The 25,244-nt window shown below is 43.2% G+C and overlaps 1 protein-coding gene across 1 annotated transcript in view; it reads left to right on the forward strand.

Annotated features, from left to right (window-relative positions):
* The window catches only part of atr (ATR serine/threonine kinase), a 55,746-nt gene that overhangs the window by 29,501 nt on the left and 1,001 nt on the right, over positions 1-25,244 (forward strand). The window contains exons 35-47 of the mRNA XM_056295622.1: positions 944-1,103; positions 2,042-2,221; positions 3,862-4,004; positions 4,368-4,465; positions 8,107-8,336; positions 8,553-8,687; positions 10,833-11,033; positions 18,266-18,409; positions 19,439-19,589; positions 19,898-20,054; positions 23,220-23,373; positions 23,549-23,700; positions 25,114-25,219. Coding sequence (XP_056151597.1) covers positions 944-1,103; positions 2,042-2,221; positions 3,862-4,004; positions 4,368-4,465; positions 8,107-8,336; positions 8,553-8,687; positions 10,833-11,033; positions 18,266-18,409; positions 19,439-19,589; positions 19,898-20,054; positions 23,220-23,373; positions 23,549-23,700; positions 25,114-25,219 — 2,011 coding nt within the window. The remainder of the gene's footprint in view (positions 1-943; positions 1,104-2,041; positions 2,222-3,861; positions 4,005-4,367; positions 4,466-8,106; positions 8,337-8,552; positions 8,688-10,832; positions 11,034-18,265; positions 18,410-19,438; positions 19,590-19,897; positions 20,055-23,219; positions 23,374-23,548; positions 23,701-25,113; positions 25,220-25,244) is intronic.

The following is a 25,244-nucleotide window of genomic DNA, read 5'->3' on the forward strand; positions in this document are numbered from 1 at the left end:
CTACTTGTGGGTCTTCAGCTGGCTGTAGAGGCTGATCCAATTTGGTGCAGTGTGGACAGAGGAAAGTGGTGGTGGTTGGTGGTGGTGGTTGAGCCTTTTTCTCTCTCTCCTTGTGGTGCTGTTGCTTTCTCTCTGCAGCACACTGGAGTTCCATTTCATGACATGCAGCTCCTTCCTGCATGGATTTCTTCCAGGAGTGCCTGTCCAGTGCAGTGTGTTCCCAGTTGCTCGATGTGATGTTGAATTTCTTCAGACTGGTCTTGATATTGTCATTGAAACGTTTCTTTTGCCCGCTGTGAGCTCGCTGACCATCCTTCAGCTGGGAGTACAGGATCTGGCTGGGGAGATATGTGTTGGACATGTGGATGACATGGCCTGTCCATTGGAGTTGGTGCTGCATTATTGTGGTGGTGATGCTAGTCATGTTGGCTTCTTCCAGAATGCTGATGTTGATGCATCTGTCTTTCCAGCTGATCCTCAGGATCTTTCGCAAGGATCTTTGGTGGTATTGTTCCAGGGCTCTCAGGTGCCTGCTGTAAGTGGTCTATGACTCTGCTCCATACAGCAGGGTGGGGAGAACAACAGCTCTATTGACCAGGAGTTTTGTTTGGGACTTAAGGTCTCAGTCTTCTCCCCTATTACAAGTCAGTGTACCATCAAAATGATTTTGAAGCTGTTATTTTAAGGTAAAAAATTTACATAATATTGCTTTCAGAAAAGCTCCATTCATTCTTGGTACCATCTTTCCTTTGCTTTTACTTCTTTTCCTTGCTGTTTTTCATCACAGTTATTCAAAAATAAAAGTGTTGTTCGCAACATCATTCATTTGAACTCACTATTTTTGCACACCTAAGACACCTGGGACAAGAGCATCAGCTTTAAATGCTCATACATGGCCTAACTAAGTGGTAAATCAAGTCTAGGCTGTGTCTTTGTGCTTCAGGCCAGTGTGTCAGGAGCTAGTAGGGGAGTGCTGGCTGCAGAGCGCCCGTGTCGCCAGGAAAGCAGGACACCACCAGACGGCATTCAATGCTCTGCTAAACACTGAGAACACACACCCGGCTGAGCTGTTCACTGAGAAGGCCAAGTGGCTCGGATGCAAGGTACTCCAGGGCTCTTGCACACTGCTTTTTATTTAAGTCATTCCAGGAAGTAGATTTTCTTAAAAAAGGCATTCAATCTTTTTAAGAAAAACAGTTTATCCATTTTGTTATATCCACAAGCAAGTCCATGTAACTGGTTGCTAATTGTGTCCGTCAGTATAACTTTCTGTTTATCTATGTTTATTTTGTTTGTGCCTCGATTTTATATATTCTTTTCCCTTGCTGTTTTTGTATGATTGTGTTTCAGTTTTATAAATTTTATGTTATTGCTCTTAAGCATTTGTCTTGATGCTGCACTATTGGCCAGGCCTGTCCTTGCAAAAGAAAGTCTTGATCTCAAAGGGACTAGTCAAATTATATAAAGGTTAAGTAAATTATTAAAGATAGAGTGTGGGACTTTTACATATAAATAAATGTCTGTGACATTCAAGCCCTTGCCAAACAACTTCACACAATGATGATTAAGTTTTAAATCTGGTGTCTGTGGGGACATTCCTGCGCTGGAGCACCAGAGATGATGCGTTTTACATCAACCAGCAATGGTTGCTTTGCCAGACTTGAACTTCCATGGGATGAAAACTTTTGCATACCTTTAATTGCCTTGCCTTGAGGGCTTTCTGCCAGAAAGCTTCCGGACTTGGGAGCTATAGCAGAAAAACCTAAGAAGCGTCCAAGAAAAGTTTCTCTTGCTCCAGAGAAAAAAAGAAACTTGGTGTTCAGAGGAAGGATTAAAGTAAAAGAAAAAGCGATGACATACATCCATAGGATAAACACTGATATCCATTGGTGTAGTTTCTCCTCGTTGGAGAACGCTGAGCGAAGAGATGTTATTACCCTCACTGCCAGAAGGGAGAGACAAAACTTCTGCACTGCAGGTTTAAAAGAAACAAGAAACCCTCCCTGTTTGCCTGTCCATTCATCCATCCATCCATCCTTAGGGAGATGTACACCAGGCCCTGATTGTCCTCCAGAAGGGCGTGGCCCAGTTTTTTTCTGATGACCAGCCCCTGACAGACCCTCGCAGCCTGCAGACGAAGGGAAAGGCCATGCTGCTGATGGGCCGCTTTATGGAGGAGACGGCCAACTTTGAGTCCAATGCCATCATGAAAGCATATAAGGTACAAGTTTGAACTTGTTCCAAATATAGGAGGAGGGCTATTTTCAGTTGTTAGTGAAAGACACCGTTTATCATAAGTTTGCAGTGTTTCCCATAGGTCTGAAATACAATGGTGGTGGTAACCCCTCCAAAGGGCCAGCGTTACCTACCAGCACAAAAATGGTCTACTACATGTGACAAACAACAAATGCATATGACCCTTAACACAATATTTTGATTTATTGAATATTTCTATAAATTTCACCTAATATATTTCACAGATCCGACCCCCCCCCCAACCCTCCCCTCCAAACTACCCACGTGGGAAGAGTAAGACAAAGTTTAAAAAAAAAAGAAAAAGATAAGACTAAAACACTCTATTGTGGACACAGATGGCAATGTTTGTTAGAGTACTTAATTTTTCTAGGTTTTTCAAAGAGCTCTAAAGCCAGTGCATATGGGAATGCCTCTGATGCTGGTTCATTTATTGAAATTCGCAGACATACAGCCAGGTGCTCCCCTTTCGTCTGTTTCGCAGGTCAGTTTTGACCTGGAAAAACAGATGGAAAACAGACACTTGGCTTTAAAATATCTATACAGAAATTAGATGCAAAATATATTTAGTGCTGAAAGAAAGATAAAATTCACTTACCCTGCTGAGTAAATGCATGAAAAATTAGTAGTCTAACCTTAACTAAAGCTAGTTTGTGTCTTTCTAACTGCCATAGCCCGAAGAGAAAACAAATTACAATCTTTCTTATATTTAGCCGGGACAACTTTGCTGCATGTTGTGCAATGGTCAAGTTACATGTGCTGAATACACCCTTGAATCTTGTAGCTACCAATGCAGCATAGTTGCCGCATTCTTTGATAGAATTGGAAACTACTACCAGAGTACAATTACACAATAAGAAGAAAAGGAGTTGCTTTACCTGGTCCGTGCGTGCAAAATATCCATCGTGTCTGCGTCTTATTAAAAAAAGCGCACGATTTGGTAAAACGAGTGCACGAACTAGAAAAAAAAATTATGTGACCCTCTCTCTCTGTTTCTCTGCAGAGCATGTGCAAGGTTGTCAGTAGACCCTTCTTGCGATAGCAAAACGGAACAGGTACAGGAGGGTAAGGGGAGATTGTCCACTCGTTAATCGTCGTGGATGGCGTCGTTCTCTCAGACAGATAAAAAATGCTAAAATGGGTCGCCACATATACTTTGGCAGCCATTAATATACATGGGCAGCCTGCCCAAGTAAAGGCTATGTGTGGCAAACACTGAGTTTGTGTTCTCATATTAAGATGTTCTTTTATCTTAATGTTTTTGGTCAGGAGCTAAGATCAGTTATGATTAGTCTTTCCGCAGTTGGTCGCCAAACCTATAAACCTACCCTCCCACTAAACTACCTCAATATCATTTACTTGACCAAAATTTAAGGGTGGAGGTAGGCTCGACATTTATATGGACAAAGCTGCTTGGCAGTTCTCCTGACCACAGGCAACCAAGTAAAGCCCATAAATACAGTTAAATATTCCCATTTCAGCCGACTTCCCAATCAGTGTTAACCTGTGAAGGTAATCCCTTGGTCACATTCACTCATCAGGATTTCCTAAAAGGTTTTTCTGTGCATCACCGCGTATATAGTTTGTGTTGTGTTGTGTGTTTGTTAGGATGTGACCAACCTATTGCCGGAGTGGGAAGATGGAAACTTCTACTTGGCTAAGTACTATGACAAACTCATGCCCATGGTAACTGACAACAAGCTTGAGAAGCAGGGGAACCTCATTCGATATATCGTCACATATTTTGGAAAGTAAGAGCAGCTTTTTATATGACCTCAAGAAGCTTAAGACAAAGTTATGTTTTGTATGACTCTTCATATACCCCCGTTCTAAATGAATCCAGCAAGTTATTTACTCAAAGGGAAACATGCTGACTTTATTAAAATATAGAGCCTGATGGTTTTGAATATTCATGATTTGTAGTTACGTTAGCTCACACCAACCCATTTCATGTCATGTCTATGGGGATCCTTACTAGCAGAGCAAACGTCATCATTCTTGAAGCAGCTAACAAGCAAGATTCCCACTCTGCTTCTCTGTAGTCTCATTAATTTTCTAATTAACCAATTGATTTTTGACTTAACTGAGTCCTTTTTTTCCCTCTTCCACTTCAGAGCTCTGCAGTTTGGAAACCAGTACATCTACCAGGCCATGCCTCGCATGCTGTCTCTTTGGCTCGACTTTGGAGCCAAAGTTTATGAGTGTGAGAAAGGTGGGTGGATGGCTGTATAGGTGGCAGCAGTAACCCTATAATTTACAGGCTTTTAATTACATAGTAATTGTGAAGAAATTGCTAAGAAATTACGTAGCAATGTGAAGAAAGGCCCCCTGTCTTACCCTGTATGTGGGCTGTACCACTCAATATAACAATTAATTCCCATATAATTACTGACCAAACCTCTTTATTCTTCTTTAATTTTACACTATAATTACCCAGTTCCTCCCAGTAATTCTACTACTAGCGTACCATCACGTTCAGGAACATCAAGACAGTGAGTGCACCAACGCTGAACACCATGGTGGATGGCCATGTAGCCCACAAAAATGCAGCCTTATCCCACAATCTTGACTCTCTTTCCCCCCTCAAAACCCATACTGGCTCCTTCTCCCATCCTGCCCCCGGTTCACCAGTGAACTTAGCACCATGAAGGCAACTGGTCATCAACTGGAGAAGCTCTATAAAAGGTCCGGCCTCACTGTCCACCTCAAGGCCTTTAAAGACCACATGAATAACTATAAAGAAGCTCTCTCCCAGACCAAGATGCAATTTTATTCCACTCTCATTGGCAACCAGCAAAATCACCCTAGAATGCTGTTCTCCACCATCAACCAGCTACTCAGCCCCCTCGAAGCCCACCACCCCTGAGGTGCCCCCAACCTCTGCTCCAAGTGTCTGGACTTCTTCTAGGCCCACCATCAGCTTCTGGTGCCTGCCCCCTCCCTTCCACATGCATCTCAGCCACAGGGTGCTGCTTCCCCTGATGCATGCCTGTCTCAGTGATGCCTCTTCTACTTCTCCCCTGAGGATATTCATCAAGTTGCCAAGTCAGTCACCATGGCCACGGCCTCCAACTCTTCTCTGGACCTGATGCCCACAGTCCTGGTCAAGGCATGTCTACCTTCCCTCTGCCCCATCACGGTGGACATTATCAACTCCTCTCTGGAATCTGGCACAGTACCCTCCAGCTTCAAAATGGCCGCAGTCACCCCTATCCTTAAAAAGCCAGGTCTGGACCTGGATGACCTCACCAACTACCGGCTGATGTCTAACGCTCCTTTCCTTAGTAAAATCCCGGAAAGAGCAGTTGTTACCCAACTCCATCAGCACATGTCTAACCATGAGATCTCTGAACCCCTTCAATCTGGCTTTAGAGCACACCACAGCATGGAGACTGTCCTTATCAAAATCACCAATGACCTCCTCAACACTGCTGATTCCGGCCACATCAGTATTCTCATCCTCCTAGACCTCTCTGCAGCCTTCAACACTGTTTACCACATCCTCCTCCTCAACCATTTATCTGAAAACCAAGGCTTCACCAATGTAGCTCTCTCCTGGTTCCGGTCATAAAGGTCCAACAGGGAAAAAGTGTCACCATCAGAGACTCTAGTTCCACCCTGGCCTCAATCAACCAAGGGGTGCCCCAAGGCTCTGTGCTTGGACCCCTCCTCTTTACCATCTACATGCTCCCCCTTGGTCAGATCATCAGCCACCATGGTTTAAGCTTCCACTGCCTTTCTGATGACAAGCAGCTGTATCTCAGCACTAAGTCATCAACTCAGCTCCCTCCACAATCCCTTGTCAATTGCCTGCACCAAATAAAAATCTGGATGTCATCAAATCTACTCAAGCTAAATAGCAATAAGACAGCACTCAAAGGTTGTGGCTCCCAAGGTGCTGTTCAGGAAGGTCGAAGTTCTTCTCCTCAACATGGATGGCTGCTCCATCTGCCCATCTCCAGAAGTCCACAACCTGGATGTCATTCTGGATTCCACTCGCTCATTCCAGTTACACATCAAATCCATCATTGAATCTGCTTTCTTTCAACTCAAAACCATCTCTAGACTCCGGCCATCACTCTGACTCTGTGGCAGAGACCCTCATCCATGCCTTCATCACCTTCCATCTGGATTATTGCAATGCAGTCCTATCCCAGCAAAGCCCTGGTAGGCTTCAGTATGTGCAGAACTGAGCTGCCAGGGTTCTCACTCGCTCCAAGCCCTGGCAGCACATCACTCCCACCACATTCACCTTCACTGGCTCCCGATCAAGTCCTGCATTTCCTACAAAATCCTCAATCTACAAATCCCTCTATCCCCTTGCCCTCCAGTACCTATCAGACCTCCTCCACCCATGTATTCGATCCCAGAATCTGCAGTCCACAGACACAGGCCTGCTTTCCATTCCCTACACCAGCCTGTGGACTTTTGGGGGACAGTGTGGCAGCCCGCATCATTTGGCACACTCTCGCGGCAGAGATCTGTAACACTGCTTTGGACACTTTTTAAAAAACTTACAAAAACTAACCTGTTCACCAAGGCCTATGGTCTCTAGTCACTTATATCAACACTGGCAGTCTTTACTATTTTTTTTTTATTTGGGGGGAGGGATTCTCCCCCCCTTTTTTTTTCCGCCTCAGTTGTATTCAGCCAATTACCCCACTCTTCCGTGCTGTCCTGGTCTCTGCTCCACCCCCTCTGCTGATTCGGGGAGGGCTGCAGACTACCACATGCCTCTTCCAATACATGCGGAGTCGCCAGCCGCTTCTTTTCACCTGACAGTGAGGACTTTTGCCAGGGGGACGTAGCGCATGGGAGGATCACATTTTCCCCCCCATTTCCCCCTCCCCCCCAAACAGGCACACCGACCGACCAGAGGAGGCGCTAATGCAGTAACCAGGACACATACCCACATTCGGATTGCCATCCACAGTCAAGGCCAATTGTGTCTGTAAGGATGCTCGACCAAGCCAGAAGCAACACGGGGATTTGAACCAGGATCCCCTGTGTTGGTAGGCAACGGAATAGACCACTAAGTTACCCGGACGTCCTTTGTATTATTTATTTTGTCTTCTCCGCTATGTGTAAAGCGTACTTGGGTCCTTTGAAAATATAAATATTTTGTTGTTGTTGCTATTACTGTTGTTGTTGCTGCTGCTGTTGGTGTTGCTTTTGGTGCTATTGTTGTTGTTGGTGCTATTGTTGGTGGTGCTGTTGCTGCTGCTGCTGCATCTTGTCATTGTATTGATTTCACTTGTTTTACTTTACTTTTATTTCTTAGCAGTTTCTTCACATTGCTAAGTGATTTTTAGCAATTTCCTCACAATTACTACATAATTAACGGCCTGTAAATTATTGGGTTTCCGTTGTAGCCTTATCGGGTTTTTGACTGCCAAAATGGGCTATTGAAATCCATGTGCAGTACATTACAATTACTAATTCCCTGAATTTTACAGTCTCTGCCCAAGTGACAGCAACACAAAAAGAAAGACTGACATTGTGTTGTTGAAATACCATGACAGTGTATGGCATAATATTATTGGAAGGTTAAGAAAACTTCCAGATATATGGCTAGAGTAACTTCATTAACAAATTGGTTCTTAAACAGTATAATGGTAATTTATGAGGTAAAGACAAGAGTTCACTTATCTGTCAGTTGTTCTTTCATCTCGTTCTTTTTTTTTTTTTTGTCACTTGTCTCTCCCAAGTTGAAACATGTTTCTGTTTGTTTGCATGCGATAAACCAATAACGCCATCGTAACTCATAACCATTCAGTCAGTTCCTCCTGCTGTCTTGTTGAAAAGTGTACCCTCAAACACATTTTCTCCCGGCTGTGTCCTCCCATATTGTAGCGGGGCGGTCTGACCGGCAGATGCGCATGGAACTGAATAAAATTAATGCGGCGATTAAAGAGAACTGTGCCTGCCTGGCGCCCTACCAGTTCCTCACTGCCTTCTCCCAGCTCATCTCCAGGGTGTGCCACTCTAGCAATGACGTCTTTGACGTCCTAATGACCATTGTGGCGAAGGTCCTGCTGGCGTACCCTCAACAGGCTATGTGGCTCATGACCGCTGTCTCTAAGGTAAGTGTGTTTTTGTCTCTGTCTGCGTTTGCGTCTGTGTGTATTTCTGTCAGTCACCCCCTATCTGAATCCCCATACTGTGACCTGCCTGGAAGGGGACAAGCAGAGAAAAATTCCTTACAGGGATGTAAAAGCAATCCAGGTGTGGTTAGAGAGACTCGCTCTTTGTATATTTAATTCTTATTAATTAGCGAGTACATTCTACGTGTGTTTCAGTCATCTTACACCATGCGCAAGAACCGCTGCAATGAGATCCTGAAGAAGGCTGTCAGTCTCAAAGAGTCTCTCGGGAAGTTCATAGGAGACATTAATAGGCTGACGGACAAGCTGCTGGAACTCTGCAACAAGCAGGTACATGCCATCTTTCCCACACACACACACACACACACACACACACACCTGTACCGTTACCTTGGTAGCCATTCTTGTACAAACCCCAATTCCAGTGAAGTTGGGACGTTGTGTAAAACCTGAATAAAAACAGATTACAATGATTTGCAAATCCTTTTCGACCTATATTCAGTTGAATACACTACAAAGACAAGATATGTATTGTTCAAACTGAAACTTTTTTGTTTTTTGCAAATATTCCCTCATTTTGAATTTGATGCCTGCAACACATTCCAAGAGGAAGCTGGGACAGGGGCAACAAAAGACTGGGAAAGTTGAGGAATGCTCAAAAAACACCTGTTTGGAACATTCCACAGGTGAACAGGTTAATTGGAAACAGGTTAGTGTCATGACTAGGTATAAAAGGAGCATCCCCGAAAGGCTCAGTCGTTCACAAGCAAGGATGGGGTTCACCACTTTGTGAACAACTGTGTGAGCAAATAGAACAATAGTTTAAGAACAAGGTTTCTCAACATACAATTGCAAGGAAGTTAGGGATTTCATCATCTACAGTCCATAATATCATCAAAAGATTCAGAGAATCCAGAGAAATCTCTGCACGTGAGCGGCAAGGCCGAAAACCAACACTGAATGCCCGTGATCTTCGATCCCTCAGGCGGCACTGCATTAAAAACCGACATCATTCTGTAAAGGATATTACCACGTGGGCTCAGGAACACTTCGGAAAACCATTTTCAGTTAACACAGTTCATCGCTACATCTACAAGTGCAAGTTAAAACTCTACCATGCAAAGCAAAAGCCATATATCAACAACACCCAGAAACGCCGCCGGCTTCTCTGGGCCCGAGCTCATCTGAAATGGACTGACGCAAAGTGGAAAAGTGTGCTGTGGTCTGACTAGTCCACATTTCAAATTTTTTTTGGAAATCATGGACATCGCTTCCTCCGGGCTAAAGAGGAAAAGGACGATCCAGATTGTTATCAGCGCCAAGTTCAAAAGCCAGCATCTGTGATGGTATGGGGGTGTGTTAGTGCCCATGGCATGGGTAACTTGCACATCTGTGAAAGCACCATTAATGCTTAAAGGTACATACAGGTTTTGGAGCAACATATGCTGCCACCCAAGCGATGTCTTTTTCAGGGATGTCCCTGCTTATTTCAGCAAGACGATGCCAAGCCACATTCTGCATGTGTTACAACAGCGTGGCTTCGTAGTACAAGAGTGCGGGTACTAGACTGGCCTGCCTGCAGCCCAGACCTGTCTCCCATTGAAAATGTGTGGCGCATCATGAAGCACAAAATACGACAACGGAGACCCCGGACTGTTGAGCAACTGAAGTCGTACATCAAGCAAGAATGGGAAAGAATTACACCTACAAAGCTTCAACAATTAGTGTCCTCAGTTCCCAAACGCTTATTGAGTGTTGTTAAAAGGAAAGGTGATGTAACACAGTGGTAAACATGCCCCTGTCCAGCTTTTTTGGAACGTGTTGCAGGCATCAAATTCAAAATGAGTGAATATTTGCAAAAAACAATACATTTATCAGTTTAAACATTAAATATCTTGTCTTTGTAGTGTATTCGATTGAATATAGGTCGAAAAGGATTTGCAAATCATTGTATTCTGTTTTTATTTACGTTTTACACAATGTCCCAACCTCATTGGAATTGGGGTTTGTACGTACCATATAAAAAAACTTTTCAATACAAAATTTTGATTGTGAAATTGAGGTTATTGAATTGCTATTAGATGTAGTAAACAGATGTAAATATATACCTTTTGATATAATGAAAGCAGAGATTCTAGCAAGAAAATACTACAATGTCATGATGGATTGAATGTATTAGTCTCTCTTATCTTTTTAGGGAACAATCTCTTAAGTGTTCGGATAATGTCGTGCTTGTTTCCTTAATTGAAGTGTCCTTATTTTGTTAAAATTAGTCTTATTACATAAAATTGGATTTGGTGAGATCAGCTTTTGTGTCATCACATGCCCTCAAAATGGATTTTCATGAACAATAATTTTATTTCTATCTAGCACCTTTTTTAATTTGAAATGAAAAGTTAGTGCCGATCCCATTCTGTTTCATGTTATTGCTATAATAAAAACCTACCCTCATAAATGTATGCAACATCATTCCAGGTGGATGGTAACACCACCACCTACAGTATGAATGTCCACTTCAAGCAGCTGAAGCGTCTGGTAGAGGAGTCCACCTTCAGCCAGATCCTGATTCCACTTCAGTCTGTCCTAATTCCCACACTGCCCTCTACTGGCGGGGCCAGCACACAGCACGACGCCTTCCCCGGACACTGGGTCTACCTGGCTGGCTTCGAAGACTGTGTAAGAAGACAATGAAACACCTTTCACACGCATGCACAATCAATGGCTGTGGCAATACACATAGAGCATTGTACACAGCAACATCCCGTGTCACAAACATGAACCGAGACCCGCGTACAGAACTGCACTTCTACACGATTGTGCTTGATTTTGATTTGATTTTGATTTATTTACACATATGCAAAGATACAAATTTATATATATAAAAAGAACAGAAAATGTGATGGAGAGGTGCAAAAAACCCTCAGAGGGGCTTGATCAGGGCACTCCCCAGTGCACACGTTAATCCATTAGAAAAATATTAAAAGAATGTAAAAAAGAGAGGAAAATATAAGACGAGTTAAAATGGCACCACTAGCAGACATCCATATACACAAATACAAAAAATTATTAAAATGAATTGATGATTGTAGGAATACTGTTCATCAAAATATGAGGGAATATTCTCATTGTCATTAGATCCCCTGTTTCAAATGGAAGTATGGCCAGGTGGCTAGAGAGACTGTATTGTAACATGAAGGATGTAAGTTTGATTCCCTCATCGACCCTGAGCGTCTGCTCTGTGAACATGCCCCTGACAAAGACATTTGATTCCATCCAGCTCTAGGGGGAGCTGCTCACCCTGCACTTTGACCTTTTAGTGACAGTGGGGAAGTAAGAAAATCAATAAGTTAAGAATTTCTCATCTGACTTTGACTAGCTGTGTCCAAATTGTTCAGTATGCACATCTTAGCATGCACAATGTTGGTATGCCATTTTAGTTTGTGAAAGGAATGTGTATGCATACTGCACAGATGACAATATTAAGTGTGGCGTGTATGATCATGAAACAGAACTGTTACATAATTCTTTGTGCCTTTTTCATTTCTATGGAAACAAATAGTAAGTGGAAAAATTTCTAAAGCGATGTAGCTGACAATGAAACAGGAGAAAAGGCAGTCAGCGTCTGCAAATTCGAATGCATTTTTAAGAGTTTCATGATCATTTTTTTTAGCATCAAGTAGAGATGTAACGGTATGAAAATTTCATATCATGATTATAGTGACCAAAATTATCACGGTTATCAGTATTATCGCGGTATTGTTAAAATGTGCTGAAAATGTTCAAAAAGTACTGATACACACACGGATATCATTTCACCAAGTTTTAATTTGAAAACCACAAATAAAATTAGCAGCACTATACACTTTTTGTTTGCATAAACATTAAAATAATATAAATAAATAAAATAATAACATTCCTTATGTAAACATATGAAAAAAACCATACAAATGTGCATTAAAGATGTCACCATGTGGCCGTGAGAGGTAACTGCACTTTTGCACATTGCAAATAAGAAAACGGCAACCAAAAAGACATTTCTTCACATTTTAACAAGCTTTGGATGTAATCTGCATTAGGAATGCTGTTTTGGTAAAGATAAGCATATGAAACAGTTTTATTTAGCTCAGTGCTCATGTTGAACATTAGGGCTACTGTCACTTTAAGAAGATCGCAAATTTCTGTGTACATGAACCAGGAAGCGTCTAGATTTGTGAGTGTTGAGTCGGCGGTGATTTTGGAGACTGAAGCTATACAGTTTTCTTACCGTAGCCGTAGTAATAACATGGCAGTAATAGCCAGCGTTAGTTGTAGTTTAGGAAATTATTATTTGATTACTGCTGTATGAAGATTTCGCTGTGGAACCGAAATACATTTTCGTTTTGTTATCTTTTTACACCGGAGACCTGTGGAGGTTTTTTCCTTGCTTTTCCTTAAGAATGTACTACACACGAGTAGCTAACTTTAGCCAGTGGAACGGACCGTCGGCCCTCACAAAGAGTAACGTTTGGTAACATGAAAGCTCAAGTTTACATTATTGACAAGCTATTAGCAAGTTAGACATACAAACCATGACATTTCCCCCCATTCCGACGTCCCCACACCAGGCATTCAGCTAAAAGTTAACTTACCTTGCATTCGCTGTAAAGTTGTGGATGGTGGTCACGGAGATGACTCATAAGATTAGAGGCGTTGCCCCCTTTCGCAGTGATTTTCTTTCTGCATGTTCTGCAGACAGGGTAACCATCTTCCATCAGTTTTCCCCCAGCACTCTTATAAAAAAACAAAATACGACCACACTTCAGACTTAGTCCTCTTAGTAGGCAAAAAATCTCCCGAGCGCCGTCACTGCCTGTGCCTTCCATGTTTCATTGAGGCAAAACAAACCCACGTTGCATGCTGCGCCTGCGCGCCTGCATCTGAGAGACTATGCTGGACAGTATTTACCATGAGTTTTTCAAAGCGCAGTAATCAAACACGTTTTTAACGATAATTAAAATTTGAAACGGTAATACTAACCGTCGGGAATTTTACCGCGGTTAATCATTAAACCGGTAACCGTTACATCCCTAGCATCAAGATGTTACAATGGGTCACTTCCACTAGGATGTCATGCAAAACATGCAAAGTATGTGGTGCATTTTGCATTCTACGTACTGAATAATATGACCCAACAGTTGTAGTAGTAGTAGGCAGTATACACTCTATACTTTAAGCATGTACAATGGACATATTTGGACACCACTACTGTCAGTCAAGCCATCCATTATCCAAACTCCTTATCCTGCTCTCAGGGTCGTGGGGATGCTGGAGCCTATCCCAGCAGTCACTGGGCGGCAGGTGGGGAGACACCCTGGACAGGCCGCCAGGCCATTACAGGGCCGACACATTCACACCTAGGGACAATTGAGTATGGCTGATTCACCTGACCTGCATGTCTTTGGACTGTGGGAGGAAACCGGAGCACCCGGAGGAAACCCATGCAGACACGGGGAGAACATGCAAACTCCATACAGAGGACAACCCCCAAGGTTGGACTACCCCGGGGATCAAACCCAGGACCTTTTTGCTGTGAGACGACCACGCTCACCACTGTGCCACCGTGCCGCTCAGTCAAGTCAATTTTATTTGTATAGCCCAATATCACAAATTACAAGTTTACCTCAAGGGGCTTTACAGCAACACAACATGCTGTCCTTAGACCCTCGCATTGGATAAGGAAAAACTCCTTAAAAAAAACCCTTTAACAGGGAGAAAAAATAGGAAGAAACCTCAGGGAGGGCAACAGAGGAGGGGTCTCTCTCGGAAGAAGGACAGCGTGCAATGCAATGGATGTAGTGTGTACTCAATTTACAGACTACAACATTGAAAGAGGATAACAGAATTATAATGGAATTATAAAATATATGAAGAATATAATTAGGAGGATTCCAAGCAGTGTCAAGATGCCACCAGAACAGCCCAGGGCCTGGGCCACATGACCAGCATCACCGTGTTAAAAAAAAAATTAGTCGCACATCTTAGTGAGAGAAGGCTATAACATTAAAACAGGATAACAAAATTAGATGGATTTCTAAGATCTATAGAAATAGAATGTGATGAGGGGGATGCCAAACAGTGTCCAGGTGGTGACCAACGTCACCATAGAGACCTAGGAGGACAGACTGCATGTGCACACAAGGGAGGCTCACATCACACCATTCACACACAGTAAAAGAAAAAGAAGACATCATTCAGAGAGAGAGAAAAGACATGTGAGAGAAGAGAACAGTTTGCAATAGCCAGTCTATATGCTGTAATCTTGTCGGCAGAACAGTGCTTGGTAAATTCATTGAGACAGAAACCGACCCACCATGCAGTACAGGTTGTGAAGCACTCAACTTAAAGGCAACTAATGGTCCACGGTGGTGTAGCGATCTAAGCATCGGCTTTGTGTCGATGCAGCTGCCCACTGGGAGTTCGCGTCTCGGTCTCGTCAGATCCGACTATGGCCGGACTCGATGAAGCAGCAATAATTGGCAACGCTATCTTTGGGAGGGGGGTGGAGTCGGCTTGTGTTCGTCACATGAATGCGTCTCTGTGTGTTGGAAAAAGCAGTTGTTCGGCCTGGATTCGCCTTGTCACAAAAGTGGGGAGGCATCTCCTTTGAGATTGCTGGCCGGGGAGATGCAGTTGGCGAACCCATGCAGTACGAGGGTGGGTGTTTGAACTAAAAATAGGGATCGATTGGCCACTAAATTGGGAGAAAAAGGGAAAAATCAGAAATAAATTTAGAAAAAAATTTAAAGGCAACTAATTGTAGGCTAAGGCAAAAAGATGAGTTTTAAGTTTGGATTTAAAGGACTCAATAGACTGATTGTCTGATGGGAGTAGGCAGGTTATTCCACAAGAATGGGGCCTGATAGGAAAAGGCCCTGCCACCAGCTGACTTCTTTTTAACTTTGGGTACACACAGGAGCCTTGTATTTTGAGAGCGAAGTGCTTGAGATGGAATGTACAGTTTAAGGAGATCATACAGGTAAGATGGGGCAAGCCCATATAGGATTTTATAAGTCAGCAGAAGCACTTTGAAGTCTGATCTAACATGGATAGGAATCTAATGAAGGGAGGTAAGAATTGTTGTAATTTGGTTTTCTATTTTTTCTAGTTTTTCAAATTTTCTAGTTTTTTTTAGGATTTTAGCTGCAGCATGCTGAACCATCTGAAGACTTTTAGTACTAACATATGGCAGACCTGGAAAACACAACATTACAGTAATCAAGTCTGGATGAAACAAATGAATGTATTAGAGTCTCTGCGTCAGCCATGGACAGGTAAGACTGAATTTTAGCTATGTTATGTAAGTGAAAAATAAGTTCTTTAATGTGCTTATCAAGGGAAAGGCTTGGATCAAACATAACACCAAGATTTTTTGGCTGCCACACTTTGTGAAATTACAGAGTTGTCGATTGTTATCATTTCTTGATCAGATTGGTGTCTGTGTCTAGCAGGTCCAATGACCAGCATCTTGGTTTTATCCGAATTTAAAAGCAGAAAGTTTAGTGACATCCAGTTTTTCACAGCAGCTAAGCAGGCCTTTTAAATTAGTCATTTGAGTATGCTCACCAGCCCTTATAAGCACATACTGCTGACTACCATATTCATAGAAATGGAAATTTATTACATAACTGCGTATAATTTGGCCAAGAGGTGAAATATAAAGAGAGAAAAGTAGAGGGCCAAGAACTGAGCCCTGAGGTACACCATATTTAGCGTTAGCGAATTTTGATATAATATTACTATAGCAGACACAATGTGTTCTTCTGGATAAGTAGGACTTAAGCCAAGGGAGGACTAAGCCAGCGACACCAAAATTACAATTTAATTTCTTTAATAGTATACAGTGATCAGTGGTGTCAAGGGCTACACTGAGGTCCAGTACTAGAAGTGGAATCAGAGTCCATAGCTAGTAAAAGATCATTCATCACTCTAGTTAGAGCAGTTTGAGTGGCATGACAGGCCCTGAAAGCCAATTGAAAAGGTTCATATAGATAGTTTTCTGCTATATGGGTCGAAAGTTGTTGATACACACCTCTCTCTAGTACTTAAGTCCTTAAGATTAGAGACTGGTCAATAGTTATTAAGAGACCCTGGATCAAGGTGCGGTTTTCTAAGTAGAGGTTTAACCACAGCTGTCTTAAAACTGCTGGGAACAGTATCTGTAGTAAGTGATAAATTAACAATGTCTAGCATTGTAGGTCCCAGGAAAGGCCAGAGGTCTTTTAAAAAGTTTTTCTGGTAAGGGGTCAAGTAGGCAGTATTTGGTTTAGAAGCTGACATGAGCTTAGTCAAAGTTTATCAAGAGAGATAGTCTCAAAAGCTGTAATAACAGGGACTATCAGTGACTCATTGTATAGAAATGAACTTGATAAGAAAGGATCTGCAGGAGTAGCTGGGGTTGAACAACTCATTTTGTTTATGATCTCATCAACCTTATTGCAGAAAAAATCTAGAAACTCATGGGCTGTGAATGGTGAGCAGCTAATAGACGGCTGCTTTTTACTAAGTTTAGATACAGTGTCAAAGAGAAGTCTGGGGTTATGTTTATTCATATTAAGTGAGAGCAATACGCTGCTTTTGCAGCAGCTAAAGCGCTCTTGTATTTCAATAAACACTCATGCCAAGATAGGTAAAGAAAAAACTTCCAATTTTGATTTTTCTGCCATTGACATTTCAGTGTCCTGCAGGCCCACTTAAGAGCACGTGTCTCGTCGTTAAACCAGGGTGTATGCCTCTTTAGTCACCTAGCACTGGTAGTGAGAGGTGCAACTGAATCGAGGAGACTAGAGAGGGACACGTTTAAGTCACTAGTGAAATGGCAGCTGCTGGCCAAATGCAGCTACAGTGGACGGACCAATGTGTCAGTGAATTTTCAACAGAGGAAGTCATCCCAGATTCCTTATTTCCCCAGCCCCCCCAGAACCTGCTTTGATTAACTGATGAGTTTAATACACTGGAAAGAAGAGTTTGGCAGTTCAGAAGATTTTCTGAAATTCACATTCCAGTACTCTTTGTACTTCTTGTTCAACATGTGTCTGTGACCCTACAACCATGATTGAACACTGAAAAGTGACTAGAATTCAATTTTAATAAGTACACATAAGCTGCGTACCGGAATCAGGTCCCTTTAGCTGGCACAACAAGCCACCTAGGAAACATTCAGAGATATTTCATATAGTCCTTTGAGTCGGAATGTTTATTGTCGAAGTACTCCAGTGCAATTAATATGCAGCCAGAGAATTTAAAGATAATTGAACTAGAGTAGTTGACCATGAGTAATGTATCATTAAAAAGAATTTAGGGCAATAAAAATCTTTATTTCTGCATGCATTAGCTCATATTTTGGAGTTGAATATCCACATTTGCTTATCTATTTATAAATGAAACATGGCATCTTAGGAGTGTCTTAGAGTCATGAATCTTGAATCTTTCAGTGCTTCTCTGCTTAGTTTCCACATTCTGTAAGTACAGCTTGATGTCACCGTCAATCCCTTTGCAACTCCATCCTCATCTTTTGATTAAATATATCCTTTTCTATTTTAGTTTTATTCGCTATAGCCAAATTTCCATTTCCTGTTTCAACAGGACATTTATTATCTAACACTCAGATGCATTGAGTCACTGGTCTGGACATAAAAAAAGATAGATTTTGTTCACATTACCATTGGATTGTCAAAACCGGGCTCACCGTCCAGTCAGGATTCTGTGTATTCTTATAATCAAACCAGTCGCAATATATTCACAAGCAATTTGAAGGAACAGAGAGGGAGAGCAGGAAAGGGTACCGTAGAAACAAGCACAGCTACAGATATTTTCTGTGCCCATAGCTTGTAACTCTGCGTCTGTTTCTGTTTTTTTGTGTGTGCTTTTAGGTGGAAATCTTGAACTCCTTACAGAAGCCGAAGAAGATCAGCCTGAAGGGCTGTGACGGTCAGAGCTACACCATGATGTGTAAACCCAAAGATGACCTGAGGAAGGACTGCCGACTCATGGAATTTAACTGCCTTATCAACAAGGTATAAGATTGCAGTCATTCTGATAGATGCATCTCCTCCTCCTCGTCATTGTTGTTGTATCACTCTTAACAAGGGCTTTAGCAATCAACATTTGCAAGTGGTGCGTCCGGGTGGCATGGTGGTCTGTTCGGTTACCTACCAACTTGGAGATCCTGGTTCAAATCCCCATGTAACCTCTGGCTATGTCGAACGTCCCTACAGACACAATTGGCCGTGTCTGCAGGTGGGAAGCCGGATGTGGGTATGTGTCCTGGTTGCTGCACTAGCACCTCCTCTGGATGGTCGGGGCACCTGTTCGGGGAGGAAGGGGGAACTGGCGGGAATAGCATGATCCTCCCACGTGCTACGTCCCCCTGGTGAAACCCCTCACTGTCAGGTGAAAAGAAGCGACTGGCGACGCCACATGTATCGGAGGAGGCATGTGGTAGTCTACAGCTCTCTCCGGATCGGCAGAGGGGCTGGAGCAACAACCGGGACGGCTCGGAAGAGTGGGGTAATTGGCCAGGTACAATTGAGGAGAAAAGGGGGGGGAAAATCAAAACAAAAATAAAAAGAATGGGCCTACAGTACACAACACAGTGGCGCAGTGGTTAGTGCGGTCACCTCACAGCGAGAAGGTCCGGAGTTCGAACCCCAGGGTTTTCCAACCTTGAGGGGTCATCCAACCTTGGTGGGGTCATCCCAGGTCGTCCTTTGTGTGGAGTTTGCATGTTCTCTCCGTGTCTGCGTGGGTGTCCTCCGGGTGCTCCGGTTTCCTTCCACAGTCCAAAGACATGTATAGGTCAGGTGAATCAGCCATACTGATTGTCCCTAGGTGTAACTGTGTTGTCCCTCTGATGGCCTGGCGGCCTGTCCGGCGTGTCTCCCCGCCTGCCGCCCAATGACTGCTGGGATAGGCTCCAGCATCCTGCAACCCCAAAAGGGATAAGCTGCTTGGATAATGGAATGGTTGGAGCCGACAGTACAAATTTGTAAAAATTGGTTTTGCTCTAAGTTAATTGATTAACATTTGCTTGTGTGTATGAATAGTGCCTACGTAAAGATGCAGAGTCAAGGCGGAGGGAGCTACACATCCGCACCTACGCTGTGATTCCCCTCAATGAAGAGTGTGGCATCATTGAATGGGTCAACAACACAGCTGGACTGCGACACATCCTCAACAAGCTCTACAAGGAGAAAGGTAAGCATGCACTCACAACAAAGTTACATATAAATTGCAACATGATTGATTCAAATCCGGGGCTTGTGTATGGTAGCAATGTGAGGCCTGTAATTTTTGGGGAACTGGGCTGCTTGTACACTTTTTCACACAGAGACACAACCATGTGTGCACACACTCTTTACCACCTACGACAATCAGTGATTAAGAAATTCTGCATTTCCTTCCTTCCAAGTGCCGTAAAATTATATGTTATGTTATTGTTACATCAGCGATGTCATATCAGTATATGTGTGTGTCCTAATTATCTGTGTGTGTATATATTTAAGGTGTCAACCTATCAGGTAAGGAGCTGCGAAAGCTGATGCTTCCTAAATCAGCCCTCTTTGAGGAAAAGCTCCGGCTCCATAGAGACGTGCTGTGTGCACGACACCCCCCCATCTTCTACGAGTGGTTTCTCCGGACATTCCCTGATCCCACATCATGGTACAAACTGGCACAAATCCTCTATCTCAGAGTACACAACCACAAGTACTACCTAAAGCATGATTTTTCAAATCTACGGCCTTGTCTTTTTGAAAGGGACATTTTAAGGCTGGGGTCACAGGTTATGTCTTGATGCATGCTCAATAATCCAGGTAAGCTTTTTAAAAAGTCTGCTTAAAATTCACTCAGCCTGTAGCCCAAAACATGCCGCGCAGTAGTAAAATGTCCAGTTAACCAGCAGTTAGTCATGGTCCTTAACTATGAGTGTTGTACAGCAGTGCTCTCACCTACCACCCATGATAAATGATGCATTGTCTCACCTTTGGGTAAGGAAATCCCAGGAAGGTGAATCAGTTCATCTGGACATGTTTATTGGGAGAAACATTTCATCACTCATGCAAGTGACTTCGTCAGTCTCAACTGGCTGCAGGTATCCCTACCCTTATAAACTGCACAATTGCATAATGACCGAAACCAACGATCGGTTGGTATGCAAATTGCCATGACCGTTAACTAGAGTTACAATGGGCATCCAGGTAGCGTAACGGTCTATTCCGCTGCCTACCAACACAGGGATCGTCGGTTCGAATCCCCGTGTTACTTTCAGCTTGGTCGGGCGTCCCTACAGTCACAATTGGCCATGTCTGTGGGTGGGACGCCGGATGCGGATATGTGTCGTGGTTGTGGAACTGGGGGGAATAGCGTGATCCTGCCACGCATTACATCCCCCTGACGAAATGCCTCACTGTCGGGTGAAAAGAAGTGGCTGGCGACTCCACATGTACATATCTGAGGAGGCATGTGATAGTCTGCAGCCCTCCCTGGATAAGCAGAGGGGGTGGAGCAGCGACCTGGACGGCTCGGAAGAGTGGGATAATTGGCTGGATACAATTGGGGAGGAAAGGGGGGAAAAAAACGAGTTTCACCGGCCATGTGTACTGTTCACAGAGGATTGGGGAATGGTTGCAATCACAGCATTGTAAAATGGTGACAGATGTACTATTAGGGCCCCCCCCCCCCAGGTTCAGGGATGGTCGTTCCCCCTTCACATAGATGGCCTCTTTGACTCCCCCATTCAAACCAGTGTTCCTCCCTATCAAGGATGTACACATCCTCATCCTTGAAAGAGTGGCCACTGGCCTGTAGATGGGTGTAGACTGTGGAGTCCTGGCCCTGATGTGTTAGCTCTCCTGTGTTGTGCCATCCTCTTGGCCAGCGTCTATTTGGTTTCCCTGATGTATGAGTCACGGCAGTCCTCCTGCAAATTAACAGTGTACACACTATGTTGCTCTGTTTGTGCCAGGGGCCCGATCCTTGAGGTGGACCAGTTTCTGTCGCAGTGTGTTTTAGGGTTTGAAAGCAACAGAGATGTGAAGTTTGGAAAATATGCATCTCAATTGTTCTGACACTCCTGTCACATACAGAATCGCCACTGGTTTACACTTAGGCAGTTGTTGTCCTTCTCCTCTCATCGATTGGCTGGTGCACTGCTTATGCGTCTTCCTGGCTTTGACAAACGCCCAGTTAGGATAACCACACTTAACCAGGACCTGTTTAATGTGGGATTTCTCCCCTTCCCAGCCGCTGTGTCGGTGGGGATGTTGTCAGCTCGGTGGTACAGCATCCTGATGACTCCTAGTTTGTGCTCCAGTGGATGATGAGAGTTAAACCTTAAGTACTTATCAGTATGTGTTGGTTTACGGTACACATCAAATGTCCCTGATCACTAATTGCAATTTCACAGTCTAAGAAGGCTAATCTGTCATTTTCACATCCTCCCTGGTGAACTTGATGTGGTTGTCCACAGAGTTAATATGGTCAGTGAAATGTGGGACATCCTGAGATGTAATTTTAACCCAGGTGTCGTCCACAAATCTGAACCAATGGCTAGGTGGTATCCCTGGATAGGACAGCCGAGCCCTCTTTTCCACTTCCTCCGCCACTAGGTGAGACTTGGAAACCCATAGCACACCCATGCCTCTGCCTATAGTACTGCCCCCTGTATGTGAAGTTTGTGGACTGAAGACACATCTTCAGGAGCAGACACACTTGGTTAGTGTTTAGGATGGATCTATTGTTAAGGGTGAGGTCATTTTGTAATTTCATATGGACTACCTCCACTGCTTCATCAACTGGAATTCATGTGGAGAAACTTATCATAAGAGATCATTGTTTCATCCCTCTCCATAATGATGTCCCTCACCTTATCCACAAAACCCATAGTGTTCTGAATGTGATGTTCATTACTGCCAACCAACGGGTTAAGAATAGATGCAAGAAACTTGGAGATGTTATAGGTCACTGAGTTAATCATACAAACAATAGGCCATAATGGCACATCCTGTTTATGTATCTTAAGTAAACCATACGGACTAGGTGTAGCTTCCCCTGGGTATAATCTGTGGTACAAAATTCTGTCAATAGCATTATCTGTTCCAACAGCTTCAGACAATCTATCACCTTTTTCTTGTTACCACTACCTGGTTCTCGTTTCAGGGGCTCATAAGTATTCATGGTAAAGTAACGTCATAATTCTCTCATGATAGTCTGTCTGGTTTAATACAACAGTGCATCTGCCTTTGTCTGCTCAAAGGATGATGATGATAAGTTATGATTTCAAGTAGTGAGATTATTTAAACGTAGGCTAAGTTTGGCAGCACGGTGGCGCAGCGGTTAGCACGGTTGCCTCACAGCAAGAAGGTCTTGGGTCGAGGGTAGTCTAACCTTGGGGGTCGTCCCGGATCATCCTCTGTGTGGAGTTTGCATGTTCTTCCTGTGTCTGTGTGGGTTTCCTCCAGGTGCTCTGGTTTCCTCCCACAGTCCAAAGACATGTAGGTCAGGTGAATCGGCCATACTACATTGTCCCTAGGTGTGTGTGTGTGTTGGCCCTGTGATGGCCTGGCGGCCTGTCCAGGGTGTCTCCCCACCTGCTGCCCAGTGACTGCTGGGATAGGCTCCAGCATCCCTGTGACCCTGAGAGCAGGAAAAGCGGTTTGGATAATGATGGATGGACGGATGAAGGGCTAGGCTTTTAACTGGCTAGGGACATGTTTGAAGAACGAATGTGGAATCCAGGAATAAATGTTGCAGAAGGTATTCACAATTGCTGTGATTAAAAAAAAAAATAAAAAAAAACCCTGCGTGTGTGTATATGTGTATTTACAGGTATAGCAGTCGCTCTGCCTACTGCCGCTCCACTGCTGTAATGTCCATGGTTGGCTACATCCTTGGTCTGGGAGATCGCCACGGAGAGAACATCCTTTTTGACTCTCTCACTGGGGAGTGCATTCACGTTGACTTTAACTGCCTCTTCAACAAGGTGTGTGTTTGTGTATTGCTATGTAAAAATTGAAACTTAAAAGGGTTGCAGAACAGTTTGTGCCATCCAAAATTATGAGCACATACCTCTCACGCTTAACTCCTCTCTCTCACACACACACACACCCCGGCTTCTGGTGACTGTCATGTCTTGCTCCCCTACTTCTGTACACCAGGGGGAGACGTTCGACGTGCCAGAGGTTGTTCCGTTCCGTCTGACCCAAAACATGGTCCATGCCATGGGCCCCATGGGCACTGAGGGCCTTTTCAGGCAGGCCTGTGAAGTCACACTGAGACTGATGAGGGACCAGAGGGAGCCACTCATGAGGTGAGCACACAAACACAAATAAAACACGTACAATGTCAAGTTATGTAGTTTATGAACCAGAACACAGTGTTGTGCAGATATTTCTGTCCCACTTAACACTAGAACAGCCGGGATTTCAATCCTACCCAAAACGACCATGGGCCGTCAACATGACGGTCGTTTCGTTTTTTAAACTCTATATTCTGTCAAGATAAATGCCCAATTGAGATATTAATGCATTACATATGTTAGCATGTCTGTTAGGAAACGACTGACACCAAATTTAACATTTTAACAACTATAATACTGTTTTTAAACAATTTAAACTTCAGAGAGACGTGGTCAAACTTGAATAGCAAAATTGAAAAAGTGAAAACATTACCTGAAAAACAAAACAGAAAACACATATTGCTAATCTAACAAACATAATAAGGCCTATAAAACGTGAAATGTAAAAAAAAAAAAGAACTGAAAATAAATGTTGAAACAGTCCCAAACAACAACCGGAACTTTAAAAACTACAAGAACGACCATGGGCCATCAAAATGCCCGCCCACGGTTTTTAAACTCTATATTCTGTCAAGTTAAATACCCAATTGAGATATTAATGCATTACATATGTTAGTATGTCTGTTAAGAAACGGCTGACACCAAAATTAACATTTTAACAACTTTAATACTATTTTTCAAACAATTTAAAATTGATGCTGTCCAACGCCTGTAAATACTGCAAACGCCTCGGTGGTAGTCGTGGTTCGTCTGAAACGGTGTCTGTAACCAGACATGTTGGCAATAATCAAAAATCAAGTTTAGACGATTACTCTGCGCTGGAGAATGCTAGTGTGTTTCTAGGACAGAGCGACCAACACACGTCATAAATAGTGACATGACGTGCACAATCACATGCAAATTACGAGCGGTCATTTTGATGGCTCATGGTCATTTTAGGTAGATCTTATAACTTTTTTTGTGCAATTAATCTAAAACTCATTTTAATGCAAATCTGCAATTTTAGGAACATTCAGGGAGCGGCAGGTCTGTATCTTTTTTTTCCCCACAAAGTTATTAAACTTTGAAAATCCAAAATGGTCAAAATGACCGGCTTGGTCGTTTTAGTGTTAATAAAAGAAAACTGGTTGGATTTGAAGTGCTTGAGGGTAAAATTAGGTTTATTACACCTGCTAAATTTATTGAATACAGAGGACAGAAATTAAATTACATATTCAGGTGGCGAGCTGAAGTTTATCCTGTAATCAAAATTTGTTTTAAAATTGGCTTGACACAAAAAACAAAACCCAACGATGATATGCATGCAGTCACAAACCCATATTCTCTAGGAAACGCACACTCTCACTTTTGACAGAAGCACATGTTCATAACCCTCGATAGAAGGATAGTGTTTGACTTAAATACTGCATCTTGTTCTTGTCATAGTGTTCTAAAGACATTTCTTCATGACCCTTTGGTCGAGTGGAGCAAGCAAGGCAAAGGACTCTCTAAACCCCAGGCGAATGAGACAGGAGAGATAGTCAATGAGAAGGTATACTGTGTACACGCAAAGACAT

This window comes from Lampris incognitus, chromosome 16 (genome assembly GCF_029633865.1).
Source record: "Lampris incognitus isolate fLamInc1 chromosome 16, fLamInc1.hap2, whole genome shotgun sequence".
Classification (NCBI taxonomy): Eukaryota; Metazoa; Chordata; class Actinopteri; order Lampriformes; family Lampridae; genus Lampris; species Lampris incognitus.